Here is a 16,592-nt window from a genome sequence, read left to right on the forward strand (position 1 = left end):
GGTAGTTTAAGGAGAAAAATAATGAATTTTTTTTGATATATTGAATTTAAGATGTCTGGTGAACATTCAGTTCAAGATGTCTGAAAAACAATTGGAAATGTGAGATTGGAGGTTAGTTTAGAGATTGGGGCAGGATAGGTAGATTTTGAGAATCATTATTACAATGGTGGTAATTAAATCCATTGGAGCTGATAAGATCACCAAGAGAAATAGTGAAGAGGGAAAAGAGAAGCCCCATGACAGAACACCAAGGGACACAGTTTGAGGGTATGACCTGGAGGAGTGTCCAACAAAGGAAACAGAGAAGGAACAGTTAGATAGAAGAACTACAAAAGAGTGGTATTCTGAACACTTAGAAGACAGTATCAAAAAGGAGGTGACCAACAGTGAGGCTGCAGAGGGGTCAAGGAGGGTGAGGAGAGAGAAAAAGGCCATTGCCTTTGTCAATTAAGAGATCATTAGTAACTTACTTTGGAGAGAGCTGTTTCAGTGAAATGATAGGGTCAGAAGTTGGATGGTAAGGGGTTAAGAAGAGTGAGAGGAGAAAAAGTGGAGGCAGCTGTTGTGGATGGCCTTTTCAAGGAGTATAGCTAGCTACAAAGGAACAGAGAGATAAAGGAAACCTTTTGGTATATTTGGAACCTCAAAAAAACTGTGGAATTGGATGTATTTATCAGTCTCTTTTTCCTGTAACTGCTCAGTATAAAATAGGCAGTATTAAGTGGCAGAGTCAGTATTTGAAATTTAAAATTTCCCGAATTTCCACTGTACATACTGTATTCTTTTCTCTGCATCACATTGTCCCCTAATTACTAGATAATTTTCTTGAAAAATCATTAATTTCATTGAAGAAGCCCTGTAATAGTCTTAGTGTAGTCAACACAGTATCATCTTTAAATGGGAGCATCTGGAAGATCTCACCATATATAGGATATCTTCATATGAGTAAACTTTGCTTTCATTGGCTCTGTGCCTCCGTTTATACTACTCCCTATTCCTGGAGGGCCTTCACCCCCATCACTGCCTCTTGAAATCCTACCTATCCTTTATGACTCATTCTTTTCCCCTAAAATACCCTCTTTATCCAAATCTTACACATACCCAAGGGTTAGTCCTAGTCCCATATCCTTCAAAAAGCTTTTTCCTGACCTTCCCTGTTCCAGAAGTTTTCCCTTTCTCTGAACTTTTTGATGGACTGGTCTTTCTGGTTCAGCTCATTTGAATCATCATTTATTGACTTGTATTGCTAATTATCTGTTTGTGTGTGTATATGTCTTTTCATATTTTGATAAATTTTTGCCTCCTTAAGGATACGGGCTGTGTCTTATACATTCTTGTATACTCCTTTGTGCCTAACATAGTGCTTAGAACAACTTTGTGTGCTTGGTGAATAGTGGTTAATTAATTTTTGTTTTGAGCAAAATCTAAAGATGAAACTTAGAGATGATCAAAACCTTGACCACAGGCTTTAGATCTGAAAGTTACCTTCTAGATGAATTACATAGTCCAGCTATCTCATTTTATAGAGGAGGAATGAGACCTTCTGCGAAGTTGTGACTTTTCTGTGATCATACAGATGTTACTGGCTTAATAGTCAAAGTTATAACGTATCAGGGCACCCAGGAGTAGTCTTTCAAAAGGGCAGTTAACTGGGATACTAGTTAGGATATTTTGTTATAGATAGGGAAATTAAAGAGACACTTATTTACTATTTTCATCGGGTGACTGAAGATTCTTCAGTATGAATAACCAGTCAAATGGCCAGTTTTATCTAATGCCTGCAAATCACAGCATCATGTGATTTGCAAATTTGTGGTCCCAGGTGTCTGGTAAGTTATTACATAATGGTATCCCATTTTGTTTTACTATAATGTGTGCACAAATTGAAATAGGCAACATTTAAAAAAGTTTGATATTTAAATCCTTTTAAAATTAAATTATATTTTTCCAGTTAACAAAATTTTATTTTCTCTTCCTCCTTACTCAAGGAAAGAAAAACAAACCATTGAGACAAGTAGGCATAACAAATTCAAACAAAACAAATGATCTCATTGGTTACATTTAAAAAGATGTCTTCTGTACCAAGACCATCACTTTTCTGTCAGGAGTTGGGTAGCATGATTAACTACTTGTTCTCTGGAATTATGGTTGGTCATTGTATTGATTAGAGTTTTTAAGTTCTTCAAAGTTGTTTTTCTTTAAGATGTTGCAATTGTATAATTTGTCAGCCTGTACTCACTTCACTCTGCATTGGTTTCTACATGTCTTCCCAGGTTTCTCTGAAACCATCCTCTTTATTTCTTGCGGCACATATGAAATCTCATTATATTCACATACCATAATTTTTTTTAGCCATTCCTCAAATGGCTACCTCCTTTATTCTCAGGTTTTTTTTTTTCCATCACAAAAATGAATTGCTGTAAATATTTTTGTAAATTGGACCATTTTTCTCTTTGATCTCTTTGAAGTATTGATCATGGTGGTATCACTAGATCAAAGGATATACAGTTTAGTGACTCTGAGGGAATAGTTTGATACTGAATATAATATAAAACTTCATCAGCAGTGCATTAAGATGCATGTCTTTCTTCAGCCCTTCCTACATTTGTCATTAGCCATTTTTGTCTATTTTACCAGTCTGATGGATATGAGGTAGACTCTCAGAATTGCTTTAATTTACACATCTTTATTAGTGATTTGGAGTATTTTTTTGTTTCTATTGATGGCTCAATTTCTTCCTTTGAAAACAGAATAGGCAACATTTAGCCCTTTTTCTTTTGGATATGAAGAGATACCTGGAGCACACATGCTGAGAGTTCCTAGATTCAAATTGCTATTTGATTGGGATATAGCTGAACACTGTGGAATGAAGAGACCTGGTATAAATTAAAGATGAAGGAGGCAGCAGTTTGCCCTATATAACACTGAGTTACATTTGACTCCTAAAACATTCATTAACATTCCCCATCATCATTGCAGTGGATAGGATAAGTAGCCTTGATATGAATTTGTTGTCATGATGACTCTTGATATCTATTCCAAAGCTACTTCTTAATTCATATACTACTTAATTTATGTGGTACTGCTGAAACAGGAACCAGTAATGCTCTCCTTCCTTTGAATTTATTTCTATTCTATTACTGTTTTGGTATATCAAATATTCTTTTGGAATACTATCAGATGCCTGTTGAATGCTATTGAATCTTTCACATCCTTTTAAGTATAGCTTAACCTCAGATTCTGAAGAATGCTGCTTCTTATGATATTCTTTTTTTTTTTTGCTTTTTGGAGGTCAATTGGGGTTAAGTGACTTGTCCAAGGTCACATGGCTAGTTTTTGTGTTAAGTGTCTGAGGTCAGATTTGAACTCAGGTCCTCCTGACTCCAGGCCGTGCTCTATTCACTGCACCACCTAGCCGCTCTTTTTTATCATATTCTTGTCAGATTTTTAAGCTTCATTTTTTTTTTTACTTAATAGTATTTTACTTTTTTTTTCATTTAAGATAGTTTTCAACATTCACTTTTATAAGATTTTGAGTTCCAAATTTTTTTATTCCTCCTTTTCTTTCCTCCCCATCCCTAAGACAAGGAATCTGATATAGGTTATATATACATGTACAATCATATTAAACATATTTCCACATTAGTAATGTTGTGAAAGAAGAATCAGAACAAAAGGGAAAAACCATGAGAAAGAAAAAGCAAAAAAGGTATAAATAGTATGTTTTGATCTATATTCAGACTCCATAGTTCTTTCTTTGAATGTGGATAGCATTTTCCATCATGAATCTTTTGGAATTGTCTGAGACCATTTTATTACTGAGAAGAGCTACATCTGTCATAGTTGATCATCACACAATGTTGCTTTTACTATGTGCAGTGTACTCCTGGTTCTGCTCATTTCACTCAGCATCAGTTCATGTAAGTCTTTTCAGGTATTTCTGACATCTACCTGCTCATCATTTCTTGTAACACGGTTGTATTCCATTACATTCATATACCACAACTTGTTCAGCCATTCCCAAATTGATGGACATTCCCTCAATTTCCGGTTCTTTGCCACCACACAAAGAGCTGCTATAAATATTTTTTAACATGGGATCCTTTTCCCTTTTTTTATGATCTCTTTGGAATACAGACCTCGTAGTGGTATTACTGAATCAAAGAGTATGCACAGTTTTATAGCCCTTTGAGAATAGTTTCAAATTGCTCTCCAGAATTGTTGGATCAGTTCACAACTCCACCAGCAGTGTATTAGTGTTCCAATTTTCCTACATCTTCTCCAACATTTTCCTTTCCTGTCATATTAGCCAATCTGAGAGATGTGAGGTAGCATTTGGTTTTTAATATTATGACCTATTATGTCTTCACATGGGACCCAGCCACAGGAATTTGTTAAAGTTAGTAAAAAACCAAGCACTTGGTCATATGCTATTTATTTTGCCTCTTGTTTTATGTCTTAATTATTTTATATTTGTATCTTTAGTCCACTATGTATCTTTCTGCATTTGCTTATAAGTCATTTTTCCATTTTGAAGATTTTTGATTTGGTAAAGTAATATAGTGTAGAGAGGAAAAATGACAAGATAAATATGTTTACAGATAATTTACTCTTTTAAGTTATAAATAACATGAAATTTACATGTCATGAGAGAGTTTTTAGATATTCCTTCTTCCCAATTTATCTTGGGTATTTCTAAGGAAAAAGGGCAATAATTGTATCCAGATCATTAGTCTGCCTTTATAAGCCATCTGAAACCTCCTTGAGTTTTTGCTAAGTCACCTACCTTGGGATTGTGTTATTTTCAGTTTGTGGATGGAACCTCTTTCAGGTTTTGTGCGAATGATCTTTTCCGGAGATGACAGATGTTCCTACCAAACAGGTGTTCTGGAGAATTGTTTTAATCTTTAGGATTCTCCAGTTCTGATGAAATACTAAGCTGAACTTTATGTGGGTCATGTCAAATACCTTGACTGATAGTTTAAAGAAAAAAGAATTAGAAATGATTTTTTAAGTTAGCTGTTAATGTAATAGCCTTATTTCACCAGATGGATTTTAAATCAGCTGTGGAAATTAACCCTGGAATCCAGTTTCCTATAAAGTAGGCCAAATCTAAAAGAAATCACCCAGTAGGCAAGTAAAATTTTTAATACAAGTTGGTAATACCACTGCTGTGTTTTATATTAATCTTATTTAGACTTATGGTACACACTGCCTTCAGATGTAGTATTATTTTATAGTGTTAATAAATATGAAGACTAGGGAATGGTTTGGTGGACCCATCAACTCTTATTACTATTGGGTCCTATTTGCACACAGTTAAACTCTGTACACATGTTTTCATTTAAAAAAAATTATTTTTGCTTCTGCCTCACCTGAGAATCCATTTCATGGAGTTTTTATTTTTTGAAATTTGCTGCTTTTTAATAGTTAAGGTAGTTCCCTGTTCAAATAACTTCTATATGTGCAGGTGTCACTGATTTAAAATTATTGATTTTCTGCTGAATGGAGAAGAAATTTGATATTTATAATTACAATATATCCATTTTAAATGAGTAATTATAATGTTTTAGAGAAATTGTAATAGGTTTAAAAGAACAAATTTGATCTTTTTTGTGTAATTGAGAAGACATTCAAATTAATTCAACAAACATTTATGAAAGACTTACATTTTGTAGAACTTGGTACAAAGCCCATGAGGAGATACAAAGGAAGTTATGTCATGGCCCCTGCCTTCATAGAGCTAATAATCTAGTAGGAGGAGGCATAGATAAATAACTGTAGTTCAAAGTAGTTTTTGTTAAGTACCTAAGAAAAACAAAGAAAATAACATTTGTGGTCTGAGGAGAGACACAAATTGGAAGCATTGTGTTGCTATAGTCACTCTTTTATTGATAACTAATTTTTAAAGGGAAAATTGGAGCCAATTTTATTCAAACTCCCAGCCTCTCAAATAAAACCAGTAATTTATTGTTGTTGTTATAAATCAGTATGCATGGACCAATTGAAATACTGCTTCTTCTGTGATGGACATATAACCTCTGATTTTTCCCCCCAATGTAGGTCAACCTGTTGTACTCTCTCAGCCGACCATGGTACAACTCCAAGCACCTGGAATTCTGCCTTCTGCCCAACCAGTCATTACTGTCACCAGGGGAACCACTCAACTGCCTAACCATGTGGTGAATGTGTTACCAACCCCTGTAGGGAATAGCCCAGTTACAGGCAAACTGTCCGTGGCTAAACCTATCCTGCAGACTACCACAAGAGGTGTGGGCTCAGATGTGAGTTTCAGCCATTAAGTGCTTTGCTATCAGATGTTTTTTACTTTTTTTTTGGTATTTTCAAATAAAAATTATCATAGTTTATCTTCATTGTTAATCTGCAGTAGCTAAAATGATTATCTCTTCCAAAGGTAAGTGATTTTGGGGATCCAATCCATTGAAAGATACTGAAATTATAATCTCAGTCCTTAGTGGAAAGAAAACTGGATAAAGGCCCCAAACAAAACTGTTAGGTTAGAATCCAAGTAGAAAGATTTTATAATCTGGAATGATTTGATCCAAAATGAATGTGTAGGCTGTGTGCACCTCTCTCCTTCAGCAGAGCAATCTCTTTTAAATACTTTCAAATTCCACTGATTGAAATCATTTGGCAGTTCCTCATAAAAGAGCCTATAGTTTTTTGGATTTTTTAAAAGCAATATTTATATTTAGCATCCTTTTTGGTCTTCTGGGTTTTTTTTTATTGCTACATTAATGATAGCTTACTCTTTATATCGATTAGATAATCAATTATAATTATTTGATATTCTGTGATATTTCCTGCAGCACATCGTATTTCTTAGTTGTTTTTTTTTGAGGGGGGGGGCGGCGCTGAGTTGGAGACAGAACTGCTTAATAACATCTAAACCTCTAAAGTGCTTTTGAGTATTACCTCTTTCTAGCCAGTTAAAGCACATGGTCACTTAGACTTTTTGTTCATTGAAGAATGTACAAAAAGGTGGAAACACCCTCACTATTTTAACTAGTAATTAACTTTCACTGGTTAATAAATTTGATGGAAGCATGAGAAGGAATATACCAATCTATATTTTCTAAAATTTGTTTTCCCAAAGCAAGTTTAATGGGTTCCTTTAAAAGAAAACTAGATTTAAAAAATTCTTAATATGTTATGCTATCATTGATTAAAAATATTATAAAGCACATATTAATGCCCACAAAATAGGTGTAATAATATAACTGACTGTTAACTTGCTTTTCTATTGCAATTTTTCTATATATATTTCTATTCTAATAGAACACTATTAAGCAGAACCTTCTTCAATCCATGTGTATCTAGTTATAAAAATATAACAAATGGTCTCTGGCAGTGGAGTGGAGAGAGCGTACTGCAGTTGGATTTGACAATTTGGATTGGAATCTTGGCTCTTTTGATTAGTACATGTGTGACTTTTGGCAAATTGCTCATCTCTTCAAGCTTCAGTTTTCTTATCTATAAAATGAATTGATTAGACTAAATGTACTATGAGATTCCTTCCAACTCTTAAGTTCTAAGTTATCATCTCATGATGATGTCCTAAAAGCCCAAAGATAGACATACTTTTCTATAAAAAGAGACCATCCAAATTTGATAATGAAACTTTTGTGATCTACTTCTGTATCCTTTCCAGAATAGAATGATAGCTTTTACTTCAGTGAAAACGAGGAAAATCAATTAGCAAGTACATACCAGTTGATTGCCTACTATATGTTCATTAATTGGCTGGCTACTGAAAAGATGAATAATAAGATTAGCAACTAGCATTTATGTAGTGCTTTAAGGTTTGCAAACCGCTTTATAAATATCTCATTTGATTTTCACAACCCCGGGAGCTAGGTATTTGCATTTCACAGATGGGGAAACCAAGACAAACAAATTATTTGCTCAGGGTTCCACAACTAGTAAGTGACTGAGACTGAATTTAAACTTGGGTCTTACTGACTCCTGGTTCAGTTTTTTATGCATTGTGTGCCCTAGCTGCTTTGTACATAGAATTTCTGTTCTTGCAAGTCTGAGGGTTCTATAAATTTAGCCATTTACATAACAAATTATGACACTGTTCATTTATATTTTTTAGGCTTTTATGACCATGCCATTCCAAAACTGATAGCTATTATTTACAAATAGGAGAACTTTATGGGAGATTTTTATCAAAGAAAGATTAAATTATATTCAATATGTTTTTAATGACAAGTATATTTTATTGTATTTTAATTCTTTGAAAATTGTGAATAACCACAATTCCCCAGCCATGTCAAATAATAAAAAATTTACCATATATATGACTTACAGAGGAGCTATTTGAAATAGTTTCTCTTCATCACTCATTTTCTCTAGGAAACTTTATTATTAAGTATATCTGACAGTAACCCCCTTTGTAATTTGATGAAGGGATAATTGGTTATGAATGTGTATTTTGTTAAATGGGGCAGCTAGGTGGCACAGTAGATACAGTACCAATCCTAGAGAGAGGAAGACTCATCATCTTCAGTTCAAATGTTATCTTAGACACTAGCTGTGTGACCCTGTTTGCCTCAGTTTCCTCTTCTGTCAGATGAACTGGAGAAAGAAATGACAAATCCCTCCATTATCTTTGCCAGGAAAGCTCTAAAGGGGGTCACTAAGAATCAGACATGAAAGTGACTGAATGACAACACTTTGGTTATATATACATGTGTTGCTTAATTGCTATTATTCTTTAGTTTTTTTATGTGTATTTATTCTCTTTACTTCATTAGGATTAGATTTATTGATGAAACAAAGTTTTCACTTATTAAAAGAAATCTATTAAATATAAACTGAATTCTGATTGTACTAAACATGACATACTGCCACTTAGTAGAGTGCTCTGCACTCGTGAATCTTCCATAAGTAATATGAGCTAAATGTGTCAGGCTTACTTGTGCTAAACCTAAATTGTTTGCTCTAAAGAGTTAAACCAGATATCTTGAGAAGCACCTGTGTTGGGGGCAGCTAGGTGGTGAATAGAGCATCAGCCCTGGATCAGGAGGACCTGAGTTCAAATGCGGCCTCAGACACTTAACAATTACTAGCCGTGTGACCTTGGGCAAGTCACTTAACCCCAATTGCCCTGCCCTCCAGTTTTTACTGGTACAAGAAGTAAGTGTCTTGGGATTTTATGGGAGGGAGTAGTAATCTAGGACTAGTGGTTGGGTAAAATTTTATGGAGCAAGCAGGAATTGAGTTTTTTAAGCAGAGACTGGATGACCAGAGACCTTGAGGGAAATGTAGTTTTTACAGTGATAGAGATGAAAGATGTCTGAAGTCTATGCAGGCAAAACACAAGAGCAAAGGCATGAATGAGTAAGTGAATAAATGTATGAAATAATTGTTAAGTGGTTCATATGTCACTATATATATACAAATATAAAATATAAGGTAGTCATTGCTCACAATGAGCTTAAATTTCTTTTTCTTTCTTTCTTTTTTTTTTTTTTTTTTTTTTTTTGGAGGGGGGAAGGCAGGGCAATTGGGGTTTAGTGACTTGCTCAAGGTCACATGGCTAGTAAGTGCTGTCTGAGGCCGGATTTGGACTCAGGTCCTCCTGACCCCAGGGCCAGTGCTCTATTCACTGCACCACTTAGCCTCCCCTTTAAATTTCTTTTAAAGAGTTTTATTTTATTTTCAGATCTGCATTGTCTGCCTCCTAACCTTCCCTCCCCATTGGAGAAAGCAAGAAAACCAGAACTTGTTACAGACATATATTGTCAAGCAAAACAAATTCCCACATTAGCCATTTAAAAAAATGTATGTCTTAATTTGCTTTCCAAGTCCATTACCTCTTTATCTTGAGGAAGGTAGCATGCTTTATCTTGAGTCCTCTGGAATTGTGGTTGGCCATTGTGTTGATCAGAGTTCCTAAGTCTTTCATAGGCATTTGTCTTTGTAACATTGTTATTTATAAACTCTTCTCCTGGTTCACTTTGCATCATTTCATGCAAGTCTTCCCAGGTTGCTCTGAAATTGTCTCCATAATTTTTCATAATATGGTGTATTTCATTGTATTATCAATCATAATTTGATCAGCCATTCCCCAAATTATGGGTACCCCTTAATTTTCAGTCTTCACCACATCAAAAAGAGCTGTTATAATTATTTTTGCACTTATGACTTTTTTTATCTTTACTTGATCTCTTTGGGGTGTAGACCTAGTAGTGGTATTGCTGGGCCAATGGGTATACTCATTTAGTAGCTTTTTGGGTATAATTCCAAATTATTTTCCGAAGTATTTGGACAATTTACAGTTCTACCAATAGTGTATTAATGTAACTGTTTTCCCATAGCCCCTCCAGTGTTTTTCATTTTCTTTTATTGGCTTCTTTGTCAATCTGATGGATATGAGATGGTACTTTATAATTGTTTTTATTTGCATTTCTCTAATTAGTAATTTAGAGCATTTTTTCATATGGCTATTAATAGCTTAAATTTTTTCCTCTGAAAACTTGCTCTTCATTTCCTTTGATCATTTATTATTTGGGAAAATGGTTCTTAATATTTTTTTCTTTTAAATTTATTTATTTTTAGTTTGCAACATTCAGTTCCACAAGTTTTTGAATTCCAAATTTTCTTTCTCTTCCCTCCTCTATCCCCTTAAGGTGGCATGCAATCCAATATAGGTTCTACATATAGGAATGCTTCTTATTCTTAAAAATTGGAATTAGTTCCTTATATATTTTAGAAATGAGTCCTTTATCATAGAAATATGCTGCACAGTTTCACCTCCAGTTTCCTGCTTCTCTTCTAATTTAACTGAATTAGTTTTGTTCATGCAAAAACATTTTAATTTTATTTAATCAGAATTGTTCATTATGTTTCTTTGAATGGTCTTAAATTATAATAGACGAAGAGAGTACATATGGGTGAATGGTAGTCAGGAAGGCTGTGTTGGTCAAGGAAGTCATGGGGGTGATGATTGGAGTCATAGGACAATCTCTGAGTGAGATATCCTTTCCAGGAATAGTAGATATTAATTTGATTACTGTTCCCAGAGCTACAGATGGAGAGTGGAGGTGTTAAAGAAGCATAATATGAAGATAGCTGGGGAGTAGAGTAGTGGGTCTGGATTGTGGTTTTCTCTGGTGAGTGCTAATCAGTCAGTCAGATCCAGGGTGAGACCTGAAGAGAATGCTGTGTAGGGAATAGTATGGAGACAAGCATTATTGTCTTGGGGAATTGTATTGGGAATTAGTTGCATGTTACCACAATGCTTATCTCTAGAAAAGTGTTGGTAGAAAACACATTGATTATTGGTAGAAAGCTTAATTATTACCTGGAAAGATTAACATTCAAGAAAGAGAATGCAATTTAAGTACATTTTGAAATGATAAAGTTTTTCTTCTATAGAGCTTTCTAAGGGAATAATAACAAGTGATTTTAATCTTCATATGTATTTAAGAAATCTACTTTGAAAAAATTTAAGTCATTAATAAAGTTAGATGGACCTGTGACCTTACTTTTGAATATATTCTCTCTGCTGTTATAGATTCCAGTTCATCTCTGACTTTTTATCTATTATAATTCTTGTATATTTTCATAAATCCTTCAAAATGAATCTACCCCATATGCCAGATTCCTTCTTTAGATATTTTCCTATTTTGTGGATTCTTAAATTAGCCATCGCATCTCTTTCTTTTATAGTATGGTTGTCCCACCTTTGTTGCAGTTCAGAAATGTCCGTAATGATGCTCATTGCACCACTTTTTATGTGCAAGTCATAGTTTGATACCTGTTTCTATCTGCTTCTTTCTAAACTTCTTTTGGGGGCATCGGTTATAATGTATGCCTCTTAAAAGTGTGATGTAGTCTTAGGTTCTGTTAATAGAATTTTGGTGACTTTAGTGTCAGTCCTCTGGGTATTGAAGATATAGTATTAACTTGAACAGGATAAAGTAAAAAATGTCCTATTTGGACTTATGTATTTATTATTTTCCTCCCTTTTTTTGGAGGGTGATTGGGGTTAAGTGACTTTCCCAAGGTCACACAGCTACTAAGTGTTAAGTGTCTGAGGTCAAATTTGAACTCAGGTCCTCCTGAGCCGGTGCTCTATTCACTGCTCCACCTAGGTGCCCCTCCTCTTTATTTTTGAATGTTGTTGCTATTACTATTAGCAGGGGTTTTGTGCATATTAGTTAGTGTGTATATTGTTCCAATTATCACTTAAGTCTCTCCTTTATATCATTGTTTCCTTTCTGTTGCTTTTCAGAATTGAGACTTAGCAGTGTTATGCAAGAAATGTTAAAGTATTATTTAATCCAAAAGTCCTAAAGATTAATAGGCTATTGTTTTGAAGTGACATCCATATGCTTAAGTCGCTTCACCACACCATAAGTATGGTGGGTCTTTTTAGTCAGTGTTGAGGATGAATTTTCTAATAGAGGTTCAGTATTCTTCCATGTGATGGAGCAGCACTGGTTAATCAGCCAGATAAATTCCAGTTACTCCTCTGTAATACAAAGGTAAGCACTTCTGAAAACAGAAGACTCAGAAAGATAGCTTTTGTTTGGCCTTGCAGTCCAAAGGACCTGCAGCTTCCATTGATTCCAGCAGGAGGCACATATGTATTTGCTAGCATAAAATCCTGGAAATGGCCAAGGGATCCATTTTCTATTAAAAATGTTTATGTAAAAAAAAAGTAAAAGAGCTATATACATTTTTTTCTTATTTTATTGTAAAGTGCTTTTAAATCAAAAGCTTGGGGGGAAAGATTTGGAACTTGTCAAAAAAGCCCATTGGTCTTTTATGACTGGAATGTTGACATAGTTTCTTTCTTATACCCTCATCTGGTTATTTTCACTCTCTAGAGCCCAGCTACTGGCATGAACAAAGTTCTTGGCATGCCATATCCTGAAAAAGCATTAGATGCCATAGTTTCTATTATGAAACAATCTCCCTGGTTCAAATTATATTCCCACTCTTGTCCCGTTGCTGGTAAAACCATTCTCCTTGAGCCCTAACTTCTTTGGAAATTTCACCTAATATTTTAAAGGGAGCACAGTTTGTTATTGGCTCTGTTCCTGATGGAAAAAGCAAGCACATGCTCTCCACTTGGTATGGAAATTTTCCTCAGGAGTTTCTTTGTAAATGGTAGTCCTAAAACTACAAAGGACACTTCATTGGAAAACATGCTTATCTCTCTGTAATCTCTGTTAGGTCATTGAATTTTCCCGGATGTATGAGTTCCATTAGTTAAAAGCAGATAATCAGTGTTTAAATCTATGTTACATTCATTGCTATTTCCAGTCACCATGATTGTCATTATCAAGATTTCTGAGCATGCACGGGGTGGGTGATACTGTATACTAAGTTTCTTCAGTAGGTTATATTATTTGGGTTAACTGTTTTTCTTTAAATGGCTTTGAGCCCCGTGATGAGTTGAGATAACATAAAAATCGTATGTAAATAAATGAATTGCAAACTATGTGTTTGTGGAATACACAGAAGTAATAAACCGCATCAGGAAAATCCACACAAGAACACACATTAGGATGGGAATGGGAGTAGTGAGCTAGTAGAGTGGAGCGTGCTTGAATGGAGTAGATGAAGTCGGAGGTGAATTTTAAAAGACGGACGGGTAGTATTGGGCTGCAAGAGTCCAGCCCAAACCGGGCTAAAATGTACTTGGGGAATGTTTAACAAAATATATAAAAAAAATACAGCATAGATAATTTTAATTTGTGGTTTTCTAAGTCAGTAGGTAGTCCTCAGGGATCCATTTCTATTTTAATGTGACACCACTACTTTAAGAGACAGAAAAAGGAAGACACAGGCTGTTCTATTTTGGCAAGATCTTCTTTGGTCAAGGAAGCCGGAGAAATTAATTCAGTTTAACAAACATTTATTTGTGTGTCAGGTGCTTAGGATGCAACAACAGAAATGAAAATAGTCTCTGAGATGTCATTTGAGTGAGAGATAAGAAGTTGACTGACTTGCCACTCTCACAACTCGTCTTTAAGGTAGAGAATGGAATTGTCAGTGAAGAGGGGCTGGATTCTAATAATAATGATTATAATTACTTAACATCACTGTTTCTCCGTCTGTAGAATGATGAATCTTAGTGAGCTCATATGTGTGAAAGCTCTTAAAGTTCTTTGGAGAAGCAGAATAATAAGTCCAAATTATTATTATTACTTCCTGTAGTTCATCTGTAATGTTATTGGCATGATGTGCCTTAAAAACTAAGTCTGTGATTTTAATATTTGTCACACATTTAGAAGTGAGTGGGCCTTTGGACCTTTAAAGGAAACTAAATGTTTCTGATTGTTCTTAATAACAGCCAAGCAGAAGGATACTCAGAATAGCTTCTGACTTAAAGAACTTACATAAAATTGTTTATGAAAAGCAGAAAACAAAAAGAACTTTGAGTATTCTGTTTTTGAAAAACAAAGAATGGAAGTGTAGACAACTTTAGCTAATAGTTTATCTTCACCACACAGTCCTTTATAATGTCAAAGTCTACACTGAGTTGTGTAGCCTGTCTGTTATTACTAAGATAAATGATGAAAAGACATTTTAATACTGCCTGCTTTAATAAGAAAAATGCAAAATCAGCTGCATGACTGTCTTTATAGTCCTCTGGTTTAGCTCTGATGTTTCTTCAGGGTACATGTTGTAATAATCCACCAGTGTATATTTGACAAGAATGGTTTGGGGAGAACCTGATATGGAATCCAGAGATCATGAGTTTCATGCTAATCATGTTGTGGTCCTCCTGCAAAAAACCTTTAGAAAGCAAAAGAAAAATATCATTTTAATAAAAATATTTGTATTTCTTCTTTTACATTGTGTATTTTGACTTCACAAAATTTATCTTTCTATAATTTTGAATTTTTTTGTTCTGAATTTGGCAAATAGTAATAAACATTTTCATATACAAAGGAGAGAAAAAGGATTTTATATAAAACTGAATCTCAACTACTTACAGCTTCATATTTTTTAAAAAGGTACATTCATATGTCATGTTGTTAAACCATCCCCCAACTAATGGGGCACACCTTTACTTTTCATGTTTTTTGGCTTTAAAGTGTTATAAATATTTTTGCACTTCTGGGTCCTTTTCCTCTTTGATCTCTTTAGGGTTTGTGCCTGGTAGTGGTATTGCTGGGCTAAAGGACATGTATAGTTTAGTGAACTTTTGTTTATAGTTCCAAATTGCATTTCATAATGTCTGGACCAATTCACAGCTTTACCAACAGTCCATTAGAGTGCCTGTCCTCCCACATCCCTTCGAAGAATTGTCATTTTCTTTTATTTTTTAATTATCTTTGCCAGTCTCATGGGTATGAGGTAGACCTTTAGAGTTGTTTTAATTTGCATTTTTCTTATTATTAGTGATTTGGATATTTTTTTTTTCTCTATGGTTATTGATAACTAGTTTCCAAGAGAAGGAAACTGCCCTGAATTCATATACTTGGATCATTTATTATTGGGAATGACTCTTTTTCTTATAAATTTAATTTAATTTCCTGCTATATCTTGATAATCTGATCCATATCAGATTTGTACAAAGATTTTTTTTCAGCATTGTAAACTTTTTCTTCTAATTTTAGCTGCATTGATCTTGTTTGTGCAAAAGTGTTCCGATTTTATGTAAACAAAATTCTCCTTTTTATCTATGAGCCCTTGGTAGGTCATGAAGTCCTCCTCTTTCCATAGTTGGGAAAGGTATTTCTTTCATGCTTCTCTAATTTATAATGAAATTTTTAATATCTAGATCTTATAGCCATTTGGAGATTATTGGGGTATATGCTATTAGATGTTGGGCTGATCTAATTTCTGCCATACTACTTTCCAGTTTCCTCAGCAGTTTTTGTTAAATAGTGACAAAATCCCAGTAGTTGGTTTCTTTGAATTTATTAAACTATGTTTCCTTTTTGATCTTGTATATCTAACTGGTTCCACTGATTAGCATTTCTGTTTATTAGTCAGAGCCACATAATTTTGATGATTACTTCTTCATAGTATAATTTGATATCTAGACCCATTGGGCGCCTCCTTCTCCTCCCAGTTATTTCTCTTGTGGTTCTTGACCTTTTGCTCCACAAGATGAATTTTTCTAGCTTAGTAATGTTGGTAGTTTGATTGGTGTGGCCCTGAATATAAATAAATTAATTTAAGTAGTTTTGTCATTATACTGGTATGCCTCAACCGAGAGTAATTAACCTCTTTAATTTTTTAGGTCTGTCTTTATTTCTTTAAGGAGTATTTCATAGTTCTCTTCATATTGAGAACTACGCTCCCACATATTTTATGCTTTCTGAACTTATTTTGAATGGAAATTTTTTTTTTCTCTTTCTTCCTTCTGGGTTTTGTTAATAATCAGTGGAAAGGCTAATGATTTATATGTGTGTGTTTTTATATCTTGGTACTTTCCTGGCAGTTTTTTGACTTCTTAACCTGCATTCCTTTTGGCCTTGGTGGAAGAACCCCATAGGCTTCTGCTTTTTTTTTTGTGCAGTCCTGGAATGGATAAAGGTGCATATTATCCTATTTCTTTGTATTTCTTGATCAATGTTTTTTTTTTTTTTCCAGTG

At 34.3% G+C, this 16,592-nt stretch overlaps 1 protein-coding gene across 2 annotated transcripts in view; it reads left to right on the top strand.

Moving 5' to 3' along the window:
* The window catches only part of ATF6 (activating transcription factor 6), a 209,592-nt gene that overhangs the window by 28,557 nt on the left and 164,443 nt on the right, over positions 1 to 16,592 (top strand). For both annotated transcript variants that reach the window (XM_069094642.1, XM_069094643.1), the window contains exon 7: positions 6,064 to 6,284. In XM_069094642.1, the coding sequence (XP_068950743.1) occupies positions 6,064 to 6,284 (221 nt within the window). The remainder of the gene's footprint in view (positions 1 to 6,063; positions 6,285 to 16,592) is intronic.

The sequence above is a fragment of the Petaurus breviceps genome, unplaced genomic scaffold (assembly GCF_028583685.1).
Source record: "Petaurus breviceps papuanus isolate PSGF00001 unplaced genomic scaffold, PetGlider_PUasm1.0 220, whole genome shotgun sequence".
NCBI lineage: Eukaryota > Metazoa > Chordata > Mammalia > Diprotodontia > Petauridae > Petaurus > Petaurus breviceps.